At 47.1% G+C, this 14071-nt stretch overlaps 1 protein-coding gene across 1 annotated transcript in view; it reads right to left on the bottom strand.

The window, feature by feature from the left end:
- Window positions 1–14071, bottom strand: part of EIF2D (eukaryotic translation initiation factor 2D) — a 130367-nt gene that overhangs the window by 64186 nt on the left and 52110 nt on the right. The window contains exon 10 of the mRNA XM_082246737.1: window positions 11952–12107. Within this exon, the coding sequence (XP_082102863.1) occupies window positions 11952–12107 (156 nt within the window). The remainder of the gene's footprint in view (window positions 1–11951; window positions 12108–14071) is intronic.

Genomic DNA, 14071 nt, shown 5'->3' with positions numbered 1-14071 from the left:
CTCTTCCCCCATCTCCCCAGCACAAATCCCACTCCTGGCACAAATCCTCTTCTTCCATCTCCCCAGCACAAATCCCCCCCCCATCACAAATCCCCCCTCCTAGCACAAATGATCTTCCCCCATCCCCCCTCCTGGCACAAATCCTCTCCCCCCCGCTCCCCCCAGCACAACCCCCCAAATCACCCCTCCTATCACCCCCGCACCCAAATTTCCCCTCCTAGAACAAATCTTACTCCTGTCAAATCCTTCCCCCACCAAAATGTTTCCCCTAACATAAATACCCCCATCATTCCTACTAGCACAAATCCCACTAACCGCCCAAGATTTCCTGTTCTAGCACAAATCTCCTCATTCCAATAATCTCTTCAAAGACAATCCCCCAAATTCCCCCTCCTGGCACAGTTCCTCTTCCCCCCAGCACAAATCAGCCCTCTTAGTACCCCCCCCCCCAAATAGCTAGAAAATAATCTTATCCTGTCACCTCTCAAATTCCCCGTCTTAGCACAACCCCCCCCCCCCTTCTTCCTAGCACAAATACCCCCACCCTCCCATATTGATCCCACCTAGAAGTAATCATCTTTTCCCCACCCCTCCTAATACAAATACTCTCATCCCCTGCCCGTATGTGCAGTTCTCCCTTCTCTCGGCTTGGCTGCAGCTTTTCTCAAGCACGCAGACCTCAGATACAGCGCGGCACATCACTCAGGGGTGCCCCTCTTTTGAGACTTCTCCTCATCTTGATATGTCAGAGCTGAGGAGGAGTCTAGGAGAAGCCGATTTCTAAACCTTTGCAAGGAGAGCTGGTGGGAGAGATGCAGCTGCTGAAGGGGGAACAAGATCGTGGCTCGGGGATGCCACTGGATGTCAGATGGGGACTACACAGAGTTTGATTATCCGCCCCTACCCAACACAACTTACTTAAAAATGTTGCTTTGTTTTGGATGTTTTGGATTTTTTTGTAAAAATGTGTTTACACTTAGCAAATTTATGCTGCCAAATAAAAATATAACAGTGTCTCTTTACTGGACTTTTATAAGTCTTTATCTTCCCAAAGAAAAATCTCCCACACTTCACAATTACGCCTTATTCGAGCCGGTTCACATACAGGCGACCCGACTTTCCGGGGCGACCTGTGAAGTCACGGTGCACAGCGCGCACCGCGACCTCGGAGCGACATGCACGGACTTCATATCATTGAAGTCAATGCAGGTCGCTCCAGGTCGCCCCAAAGTAGTACAGGACCCTTTTTCTAAGTCGGAGCGACTTGTGTCGCTCCTATTAGAAAGGGTCCTGTGCTAATCTATGGCAGGCGACCCACGGCGACTTGTCAGGCGACCAAGTCGTCTGACAAGTCGCCCCAGTGTGAACCGGCTCTCAATGTCATCAGTTTTTGGTAGCACCTATATTTGTGTGAGAAACTATTAAATAAGGATGTAGCACACGATGGGCATAATTAGAACCAAAATATTGGATGAGCACCTTGAGAATTGCTACTATGTCCATCGAAACCGATATTCATGTGCTAGTTTATCAAAAACTATCTCAAATATCGCACTAGTTTTATGTTGTCTTATTTTACTTTATTAATAAAATGTATTTAAAAAAATGAAGTTTTATTAATATAAGAATGTTATCTATATCAGTGATCGTTAACTTGTAATCTGCCCAACTTTTTCTGCTGATTAGCTATCCTTATTGTTAGTGTATTTTATGAGTGGCCCAAGACATTTCTTCCTCTTCCAATGTGACTCAGGAACGTCAAAAGGTTGGATACCAGAAGCACATCACAAAATCTCACTCTAAATCACGTGAGGCTAGCAAACAACAGCACATTAAGTGATCTCAAACAGCAGGTATACAGCGATGAGGCTGAAGGCACAGGTGTTTCTAAGCACAGAAATTCCACTACTATTTTGTAGGGGAGGAATTTCAGGCAAAAAAAGGTGTACAGTTAGGTCCATATATATCCTGATCCTGTGTAGAAGTCTTGGCAGAAGCTTGACAGGAGGGAAGGCGTAAATCAGACAAGACTGACCCCACGGGGCCACTAGCGCATCCGTGGCATCCGCCAGAGGATCCCGTGACTGAGCCACAAACTTCTGCACCTTTCTGTTGAGCCGGGGCGCCAAAAGATCCACCTAGAGGATGCCCCACTGGAGATACAACTGATGAAACACCTCCGGATGAAGGGACCACTTCCCTTGGTCCAACGCCTGTCGACTGAGGTAATCCGCCTGCCAGTTTTCCACCCAGGGAATGTGTACGAACCGTTCTGCCCACCTTAGAATGCCGGCTACCTCCATAGCCACCAGGACACTTCTTGTGCTCCCCTGGTGATTGACATAAGCCACAACCGTGGCATTGTCTGATTGAATGCGCACTGGACATCCCTGAAGACGATAAGTCCAATGTTCCAGGCACAGTCTGATCGCTCGGAGTTCCAGGACATTGATCGGTAGTCTGGACACTTCCAGTGTCCAAACCCCCTGAGCAGAAATTTTGCAGCGGACACCTCCCCAGCCAGACAGGCTGGCATCCGTGGTCTTCACTGTCCAATACAAGGGGAGGAAGGATTTGCCCAGCCGAAGCACAAAAGCCGCCATATCAGGGACTCTTTCGTTCCCCCGCTCAGCTGGGTCTGATTGTCCAGAGACTGCGGATTCTTGTCCCATTTGGCCAGAATCTCCCTTGCAGGGACCTCGTATGGAACTGTGCAAACGGAACCGACTTGAAGGTAGACCCCATCAGGCGCAGCACCCGCAAGCAAGCCCAGAGAGATTACCATCCGCTGGACAGCAGGAGACAAATTACAGCCTGCAGTTTTTCCACAGGAAGGAGCACGCTGGCTAAGGCCGAGTCCAGAGTCAAACCCAGATAGTCCAGCTTTATGGATGGAACCTGAGCAGACTTCTGAAAATTCACAATCCAGCCAAACACCCTCATGCTTGTATGGTGATTTCCAGGTTTTCCACCAGAGCAACAGGAGACTCTACTCGCAGGAGGAAGTCGTCCAAGTAGCCCAATACCACGATCCACCCATTGGCATAGCAATGCTAACCCCGGAGCCAACACTTTAGTGAAGACCCGAGGAGCAGAAGCGAGGCCAAAGGGTAATGCCACAAAGGGATAATGCTCCTCTCCCACAGCAAGGCGGAGGAGCGCTGAAGACCGACACATACTGGAATCTGAAGGTAAGCATCCTTGATGTCGATGGAGGCAAGAAAAATCCCCCTGATGCAAGAAAGCCACCACTGTGCGAAGAGACTCTATTCTGAACTTCTGCATTCACACAAAGCAGTTCAGCGCCTTGAGGTCCAGAATTGGACGCGCCTTGTGTACCTTCCTGGGGACTGTAAACAGGCTTGAGTAAAAACCCAGGAAAACGTTGTGAAGTTGGACCCATCACCCATTAAAGTAAAAGGTCTTGTCCTGCCCCAAAAAGAGCCTGTAAGCAGACCCAGGACAGTCACACGATGGAAGAAAGAACCTTACCAGAGGATAAGTAGCTGGACCGAATGACCTCGCGAACCCACCTGACTTGTACCAGGGGAGTCCACGGGCCTGGGAACCAGCGAAGACGACCCCTCACCCCAGATACGGGTGAGGGCGCACCTTCATGCTGAAGGAGCCTTGTCCGTGGGTCCGGAGAAGCCCGCTCTTGACTTGCCAGACCAAGTTCGCTTGGATCCTCCAGAGGAAGCCCCGAAGGGCTTCGATCCCTTGTCAGTCGACCCTGAGGGAAAAAAAACTTCTTAGGAGTCGAGAAGGAGGGCCCATGTCTGACGAGGGTGCTTGCCCTTAGTAGCCTGCGGAAGAAAGGTACTCTTCCCCCCTGTGAGACCTTTAATGACATCCAGGGTAGCACCAAACAGGCAATCTCCTTGAAAGGGAAGATCAGTCAAGGCCTTTTTAGAAGTGTGGTCCACAGACCAGAATTTCGAACTAAAAGACACGTTGAAGGACCACTGCCAAAACAAAGAGCCGAGTCACTAGGGAAGCCGCATGCAAAGAGACATCACAGATAAACTGCAGCCCCTGAACCAGCTGGTTCGCCAGCTCAGCAAAAGGCAGGGGGGAGCTATTCCCCCTCCAGGTCACGGCGCAAAAGCCTAGTCCATTCGGTCAGAGTCTGCGACACCAGGGCAATGGTGAATATCGGCCTCGGTGCCGAACCAGCCAGGGTGTACATATTGCAGGCCACACATTGCGGACCACAGCCTCTGCCTGCCTGTCAGCCGGGTCCTTACAGGCCGGGGGCCCTTCAACCGGAATCATGATTGCCTTGTTTAATCTGGAAACGGGAGGGTCCACCATCGGTGGAACAGTCCACTTCCTAAAAAGGGACTCCTCATAGGGGTATCCCCTAGACAAAATGACTTGAGGACCCCAAGGGGACGCTTTGGTCGTCCCCACTATTTGGTGAAAAATCTGTCAAAATAGAGGGGCATGGGAACACCTTTTCTGCTTTAGATGGCTTGTGAATTCCAAAAGGGAACCTGTGCCTCTGCCAAAGCTTCAGCTGCGTCCTCAACCTAAAGGTCTCACGCACAGCCACAATCAGTGAGTCCACCAGCGTTTTCGGATGTGGTTGCAGAAGTGGAGGAATCCTTCTGACTATCTGAGGATTCAGGGCGCAAATCTGCTTCAGGATCTGATGAGACAGATGAGGCAGGGGAAGGCTGGGGGTGCTTTTTGCCAGCCTATCGCCCAAAAGCCACCTCCACCCGGGACACCAAGGACTTCAGGACTGCCGTTAGTGTATCGATGGATGGGACCCAGAGGGCTCCGCAGCCTCAGAGAGGGGATCAGGTGGGGAGATGTGCTCCAAAGACTCCATGAGTCACCAAGGGGACCCCACAAAAAAAGTGTAAAACACTGCTACCCCCATTGATCTGGCAGCCCACCCGGTTGCCAGCCACAGAGCACCAATCGATCCTCAGTAGAGAGGGAGAGGACCCCTACCAGACTCACCACCCTGCAAAAACCAGGCATCTACCAGGAGAATCTGAACTGCACGTACATTGATCAGGAAACGAAAAGATCCAGGAGTCCGCCACCCAGAGGGCTCCACTGTCATGGCGGAACGCGATTTTCAATGGCAAACCACCGAAAAATGGCTGCCGGACTACACAAACATGCATTAAGCACATAGGCTACAAGAAAATGGCGGCACCGTGATTCTGCCAGGAACCCAGGAGGGATACCTAGGCCTCAGAAAATGGGAAAGGCAGAAAGGGGGGCCCCTGGCAAAAGACACCACCAGGTACAGTTCCCCCCCCCCCCCCCCCACAGCCGATCGCATGATCTCTGGCGGCGCAAACCTCAAAGCACCTTGCCCCCATGTTGATGAGGACAAGGGCCTCATCCCCACAACCCTGGCCAGTGGTTGTGGGGGTCTGCGGGCAAGGGGCTCATCGGAATCTGGAAGCCCCCTTTAACAAGGGGGCCCCCAGATCCTGGACCCCCTCCCTATGTGAATGGGTATGGGGTACACTGTACCCCTACCCATTCACCCCATAAAAGGCAGTGTGTGTGTAAATAACGACAGGAGACGTTTTAGAAAGTTTATTAAAAATCTTCATCCCGTCTTCTCCCTCTCCGGTCTTCTGCTCTTTTGCTGTCCTCACTTCTTGTCTTCTCCTCTCCGGTCTTCTGCTGTCCGCTCTTGTATTTTCTTCTCTCCGGTCTTCTGCTCTTTTGCTGTCGGCTCTTCTTCTTCCTCCGGTCCTCCTCCGACGACGTCTCCGGCGATTATGCCGGTCTCTGCAGCTTATTATATAGCCATTAGGGGCGTGGCCGCCAGATGACGTCATCTGGAGACCCCGCCCCCTTGTGTCACATATGACGTCATCTTTGACACAAGGGGGGAGGGGTCTCCAGATGACGTCATCTGGCGGCCACGCCCCTAATGGCTATATAATAAGCTGCAGAGACCGGCATAATCGCCGGAGACGTCGTCGGAGGAGGACCGGAGGAAGAAGAAGAGCCGACAGCAAAAGAGCAGAAGACCGGAGAGAAGAAGACAAGAAGTGAGGATAGGAAAAGAGCAGAAGACCGGAGAGGAGAAGACAAGAAGCGAGGACAGCAAAAGAGCAGAAGACCGGAGAGGGAGAAGACGGGATGAAGATTTTTAATAAACTTTCTAAAACATCTCCGGTCGTTATTTACACACACACTGCCTTTTATGAGGTGAATGGGTAGGGGTACAGTGTACCCCATACCCATTCACATAGGGAGGGGGTCCGGGATCTGGGGGCCCCCTTGTTAAAGGGGGCTTCCAGATTCCGATGAGCCCCCTGCCCGCAGACCCCCACAACCACCGGCCAGGGTTGTGGGGATGAGGCCCTTGTCCTCATCAACATGGGGGCAAGGTGCTTTGAGGTGGGGGGTGCAGAGCCCCCCCTGCCCCAAAGCACCCACACCCCCCCATGTTGAGGGCGTGTGGCCTGGTATGATCCAGGGGGGGTGGGGCCGCTCGCTCGTCCCCTCCCCTTTCCTGGTATGCCGGGCTGCATGCTTGGATAAGGGTCTGGTATGGATTTTGGGGGGGGCCCCACGCCGTTTTTTTCGGCGTGTGGCTACCCTCAAATTCCATACCAGACCCGAAGGGCCTGGTTTGGAACATGGGGGGGGGAACCCCACGCCGTTTTTTTCCCCATTTTGGCGTGGAGTTCCCCCTCAAGATTCTCACCGCGCAAGTCGCGCCGCAAGTCGGATCATCCTGATCCGACCTGCGGTGCGACTTCCATTCAAGTCAATAGGCTCCCATAGGGAACCATTGATTTTGAATGGAGGAAGAAAAAACGCTGCCAACAGCTACTGTGGCCAAACGTGCAATAACGCTAATGGAAAAAGCTACTGAAAGCACGTTTTTACAGCTGCTGTTTCCCGGCGTCAAGTAAACAGCTTTGGAGCACGTTTTTATGACGCCCTGTGTGCATGGAGCCTAACACAGAGTAGGGTATAATTTTAACTATGTGGGTTATGCGCCACCTATAGGTGAATGGACACTGGCAGATCAATCAAACAGGAAGTCCTCCCCTATATAACCCCTCCTATACAGGAAGTACCATAATTTTGTAGCAAGCAATAAATTCCCAGAAAAGAGGGGCGGGACTTCGGTGTCCCGTGATGTACTCGAAGAAATAGATTTTTACTGGAATGAAGAAAAAATTTAATTTCTTTATCGTGCATCAGAGGACACAGAGAAAGTTAAAATCTTAACTATCTGGGACGTCCCAGAGCAATACTCATGAGGGGAGGAAGACACAATCACAGAAACCACCAGAGAAGGACCTATTCTGCTGCCGGTAACACAATGCAGTCAAAAGGCACAATCTTTCGTGACTCTGCTGACGTCCACCTCGTAAAATCCTGTGAATGTGTGAACCAAAAACCATGTAGCGGCCTTGCAAACCTGAGCCACTAACGCCTGATGGTGGATAGTCCAAGATGCATCCACAAACCTGGTAGATAGAGTTCTCCCCAGAAAGGGTGGTACTTTGCCCTTTCAAACCATAGGCTTGAATGATTAACTGGCAGTTCCAATGAGAAATAGTTGACCTGGAAGCCGCCTGCCTTTCCTGGGCTCTTCTGGCAGCACAAACCAGGATAGCTGACCTGTGCCGAGAATTCAATAAAATCCTGGCTGCCAAACTACATCCAGAATATGCAGGGATCTTTACCCTTTTGATTGTGGACTAGGAAAAAAGAAAGGTAAGACACGGTCTTGATTCAAATCAAAACTAGAAACCTCTCTAGCCAAGAAAGATGGATGAAGACACAATATCACCTTGTTAGGATGCAAGACCAAGAATAGCTCCTTACATGAAAGTCACCAGCTCTGACACTCTCCTTGCCGAAGTGATAGTAACCAAAGAAACCACCTTCTGAGTCAAGAGACTAATGGAGTTTGGGTCCTTTCACACGGCCGCTCAGCTGCTTTCCGTGTGTCCGCAAATCATCCTATTTTTTTGCGGATGATTTGCGGACATCAATGTAAGTGAATGGCACTGCGGGTGTCAGCGGAATACCATCCGCTGACACCCGATTTTCCTCCTGTCAGTTCTGTTCCGTTTTTATGAACGGAACAGAACCCTATTTTTCCTTCCGTGTAAAAAACGGAAAGGAAGGAAAATCGGATGTCAGCGGTGTCATCCGCTGACATCCGCAGTGGCATAGACATACATTATGTCCGCATATCATCCGCAAACGGATGGGATGATATGCGGGCACACGGAGCGGATGACAGAAATGTCATCCGCTCCGTGGAAAAAAAAAAAAAAAGTCCCGCAGCGGACCTTTCACACGGAGCGGCCGTGTGAAAGGAGCCTTTCTCTAATTAGTTCGAAAGGTGGCTTCTGCAAGGACAGTGAAGATCAAGTTCAAGTCCCAAGGACATGAGGGTGGCCTGACAGACGGGCCTTTCTGTGTTACAACCTGCATGAAGTGCAAATCAAGGAGAGAGCAACAATGGTCTCTGTCTCTGGAACAAAATGGATAGAGATGAAATCTGACCCTTAAATGGTACTTAAGGCCAATTTAATTTACCCTCCCGAGTAGAGAAAGGAAAAGTATCCCACTCACATATTTACATGGGTGTCACTTTCTAGCTTTACACCAGGCATATAAGATTTCAACGTCCTGGAATGGAAGCTCCCTGAAGCGGCCTTTCTGGCACTCAACAGTGCGGAGATAACAGGACCCAAACCATAGGTCTAGCCAGACCGAAGCGTCCACTGCCAGGTTGCCTCCTGGACAAGGTCGGCTATCACTATTATCAGTGTTCCACCTCAATGATCCTTCTAAAAAAAAAAAATGGCATTGGTTAAATCAGGGGGAAGGCGTAGATTAGGGGGAACTGGTCCCGAAGGTGTTATCAGTGCATCTACCCCTATTGCCAGTGGGACTCTCGTCCAGGATAAAACCTCTCCAACTTGTTGTAGAACCAGTAGATCCACCTCCAGAGTTCCCCCATGCTGGCACATTGCTGAGAACATCTCATGATGCAGGGACCACTGTCCTGGTTTTAAATGCTGAGGACTGGGAAAAACCCCCTGCCAGTCTTCTATACTTGAAATATGTACTGCTGACAGAGACAGCACACACTGTTCTGCCCCAGACAGAATGTTTTTCAGCTTCCTGAGCCGAACGACTCCTGGTGCCACCCTAGTGGTTTATATACGCCCCTGCAGTGGCATTGTCGGACTGAACCCTGATCACAAACCTGTGCAACTGGCTTGTCCAATAAACTAGGGCAAGGTGTACTGCCCAAAAGTTCCAATATATTGATGGGCAGTAAACAGCGAGACTGGCATCAGTGGTTACTATCTTCCATATAACTGGAAGGAAAAAGATTTCCCTTTCTCCAGATTCCGAACAATCAACCACCAATTCGAGCTTTGCCATATTCTGGGGACAGAGCCCTCTGGTAGCATAAAATTGGACCTCCATGTTCCAGACAGAGAGAATGTTCCTCTTCACAGGACCTGGAGTGGAACTGTAGATAGGGAATCACTTCAACGTAGATACCATTTCCACATGCAGAGACATATCGAAGGATACCCCTTTCTGCTTATATTTCGCTTTAAATCTGGAACCAACTGCTCCCTGAGCAAAGATCATTGAGGTATCCTGAGATTGACATCCCCTGTGCCTTCAGCAAGTCCAGCACTGGAGCTAGGAGCTTTGTGAACCCTTAGAGGGCTGTAGCCACCCCGCAGGGCAGCATCACAAAATTAAAATTGAGATTTCTTTACTGCAAATCGCAGAAACCTTTGAGGAGCCTGGAAAAACACATGACGATATGCATCATTAAAGGCTATAGATGCCCAAAATCAACCTCTTGTAGAAAGGCCATCCCATTACGGTGAGATCAGTCTTAAATGACCTTCAAGGACTCGTTCCCCCTTATCTGGGGTCCACTCCTCTGGACCTGTATAGCACCCTGCTGGAAAGGGCCTTGGTCAGAGCAAACAATGCACAAGGTTCCATTACGCTAGGCTCAGCGCCGTAAGGCTGCATTGCAGCCAAACCTCAAGGATTCTTCTCTCCGATCCAACGAGGCTCGGGTACCATCCATTTTGGCTCACAGCTTATTGAATGAATCAGATTGAAGTCCATGATTCTCAGCAGAACCGTTCCTGACCTCCAAGTATGCTCCAAGAGCACATGCAGCACATAAATGACCATCACCTTACAGACATTATAGACTACTGCTATAAGATGGCTTTATTGTGTTACACACTGATTCAGTAGGAGGGATTTTAGATTCCTTTAGTTCCTTCTCAACATTACCTCTAGTAGTTATACTGTGTCGTTGGGTCCCAAGCCTACTCCAAAGAAGTCAGGCTTTACATAAATTGCGCTGATGTTGGCCAAAATGCCTGAATCAGCTGTATGCAGCTTGAAATAAATGGCTCCATAATATTAGACTAGGTTTGCACTATACAGTACACCATAAGTTCTGTATGTGCAGTTCTGGTGGGGCACAAAGGATTGATCTGCATGGCACCACCCACTGTCCCGAAATGAGGAAAAATCTTCTTATTTTTGGGATATGTAATAGAATGGGACACGCAAATACCATAGGTTTTAAAAAGGCTATACTATGCTGTGTATATTCTCCAATATAAAAATAACACAGAGTAAGTCAAAGCCTCGGACTACGAACAATGAATTCTTGTTTGATATGATTAACAAGTCTACTTTAACCCTGCAAGCAGGGATGCAATTTGCTGGGACCCACATGATGGTAGTGTTCAAAGAACAGACAAAAGCCCTACTTGTGTGAGAGCAGTAGTGAGGTGGTGCTAGCCTGAAGAGTGGACTTAGCTATAGATGGAGCGATTTTCTTTCCTGCAATCACTGACTGTGTTTATGGGGGAATCCCTCCTGTGGAGCTATTGTGTTCTCCGAGCAGGGGGAGCCGTCACGGCTGGGAGAACCTGTAGTAAATATTGCTAGCAACTATAACCGCTGGCAATAAATCACACAAAGAATTCGACAGGCTGGTTGAACCCAACTTAATTGATCGATCAACTTGGGTACATTCAGCCTGCCCATACATGGTTCAAATCAAATCTCGTCTGGTCCCTGCTGAACCAGCTGAGTTTTGAACCGCCTATGGCTGGCTTTATTTCTCTCCCTGTAACCAATCACTTTTGCTTTCCACAAGTAGTGTGGATGAAAGGATATCGCCCACTGCGCTAATGAATTATAAAAGTAGGGACTTCCCCATCCCCTTCAATATACACTGATCAGTGCTGCAGCCAATGGTTGCATGTGTTAATTGAATGCTGGTTTTCCAGCAGGACTGTTTCCGACAGAAGTTGCCTTTTGTTGAAAAGAGGTGTACCTGTGTACCTCAATTCGTCCGATTCCCACTGAACTGGCAGAATTTCGATACCTGTATAGTAGAACTGCACAATTCTGGATAAAATGAGAATCACAACTTTATTGCTTAGAATAAAGATCACGATTCTCGGCGTAACATCATGTTTTACATTATACAAAAAAATTGGGCTAACTTTACTGTTTCGTTTTTTTTTTTAATTTCATTAAACGGTTTTCTAGAAAAAAAAATTACTGATTTTAAACTTGTAAGCAACAAGTGTCAGAAAAAGGATTAGTCTTTAGGAGGTTAAACTGCCCTCAGTTACAGAGGGAAATTCATTCCTTTGATAACATAATGAAATTATAACTTTAAACACAATTTTTTACAATGTATCTCACAGCCTTAACAATGTTGATAAAACATTTGCTGGAGGCTCTTTTTTTTTTGTACAGCTGTGAGTGAGCAGAGAACAGCTCTGTAAGAATCGAGGACATGCTGTTTTAAGATCATCAGGGGGAAGGGGTGAATTGAGATTGAGCTTTTTCAAACGATTAATCGTGCAGCTCTACTGTATAGCCTGCTTTACTCTCAAAACGTATCAACTTCTGTTGCTTACCTGTGCCCTGAGGCTTGGAACAAAGGAAGCATTTTCGCATTGATTCCATACAGAGAGAGGATTTCGGGAGGCTGATATGGCTGCTTTCGATCACCATCTGATGTGTCACTGGTCTCTAATGGAAGAACAGTTTCTGGAGCAGCAAATGATATCACACTGCCAAAAAAAAAAAAAAAAAAAAAGGAGAAACCACAATAAAATCAAACTGCTTAGGATTTTCATCTATTCTTTTATGGAAAAAGATGCATGTGCAGAGCGACTTGATCAAACGTGTGTTCTTAATAATGGCACTCAAAATCAAATTATAAAAGGGATTGATGTGTGTCTGGGCATTTTAAAATCATCATCTGCAAGTTTCAGTTCCTGAAATCTACAGTTTAGAGGTCTCTGGCAGACCTTGCAGTTTTTCTAGTCTAGGAAGTAAAGTAGGACTGAAACAACTAAAAGACATAAGCGATAATAATTAATTATAAAAATAGTTGTCAACAATTTTCGTTTTTGATTAGTTGGTCAACCGAATAGGTGGCCTGTATATAGAATGCATTATTGGTTTACATATCAGTATACAGCTCAGTAGACTGTCCATACAGGTCAGTAAGAGGGAGATTTACTAAAATTGGTGCACACAGAACGTGGTGCAGCTGTGCATAGTAATCAGCTTCTAACTTTAGCTAGTTCAATTAAGTGTTGAAAATTAAACCTAGAAGCTGACTGGCTAACAAGCATAGATACACCAGTTTTAGTAAATATACCCGTATACACCAGTTTTAGTACATATCCCCATAAGTGCCTGAGAACTTGTGAATGTGTGAGGAGCCAAGCCTCTTGGGACATGTAGTCCTTGGCAGGAGAAGGAAGTGATGTAAGGGCTCTGTGCAAGGAAGATCAGTATCTGAACCCAGAGAAGCTAGTGGCTGATAGACTGGAGGTAATTTAGGGCACTACAATTACATTTAAAGTAATAGTTTACCAGTATTGTGAATTTTATTTAAATGATTTATATCAATGTAAAAAAGTCTCAATCTTTAGTATTACTTTAATATAAAAAGATTGATATCCCCCTTCACCCACCTTCATGTTGGACTCCCAGGTAATAACCTGTATATCCGATTTCTGGATATTATTTAATTTACACGTTATATATTATTTTCACGGTTTCAAAATATAAATGAACCCCTTATATTAATGATTATCTGCAGAGGCGCTGCAGATATTTGTTTTTGTACAATAAAGGGCTAATTTTTGTTTTTTAACCCAATCATGACAGGTGATACAAAAAGCATGCTGTTGCTACTAAATGTGCTAGTGACAGCAGGAGGAGGTAGCTTGTATGACAAGTCCACCTGTCGATGACAATGTTCCTTGAACATGCATAACATTATATTACAGTTTGGGGATGGTCCCTTCCTATTCCAACATGACTGCGCATGAGTACACAAAGCAAGGTCCATAAAGACATAGATGAGGGAGTTTGGGGTGGAGGAACTTGACTGGCCTGCACATAGTCCTGACCTCAACCCGATAGAACACCTTTGGGATGAATAAGACCGGAGACTACGAGCCAGGCTCTCTCGTCCACGTCAGAAACAAACCTCACAAATGCGCTTCTGGAAGAATGGTCACACAGTCCCATAGACACACTCCTAAACCTCGTGGACAGCCTTCCAAGAAGAGTTGAAGCTGTTTTAGCTGCAAAGGGTGGGCCAACTCAATATTGAACCCTACAGACTTAGACTGGGATGCCATTAAAGTTCATATGCGTGTAAAGGCAGGCATCCAAATACTTTTGGTAATATAGTGTATGTTACATTATCCCGGTGTATTTTTTCTAAATTATCTATAAATAGCAATTCTTTTTTTGAATAACAAATTTAGTAAATTTCACTGTAAATTTCACTGTTGCATACTGTTGTACTTAACCTCAAAATGTATAACCTACTGAACACTAGAAGAACATTATTAAAACCGAATAATCACCAATCATCTGGCAAAGGAAAAAAAAAAAAAAGGAAGGCTGATGTGCCTAAACTGGTGTAAATGCATCAAAATGCTAGGTGCATTTAGCACTTGAGAGTTTATTCATTCCTATGGTCAGAATAAATATTCAGGCCAATGAAATG

Source organism: Pelophylax lessonae (genome assembly GCF_965119305.1).
Source record: "Pelophylax lessonae genome assembly, chromosome: 2".
Classification (NCBI taxonomy): Eukaryota; Metazoa; Chordata; class Amphibia; order Anura; family Ranidae; genus Pelophylax; species Pelophylax lessonae.
Note: the sequence above shows the minus strand (reverse complement) of the source record. Positions and strands in the feature narration are given on the sequence as shown.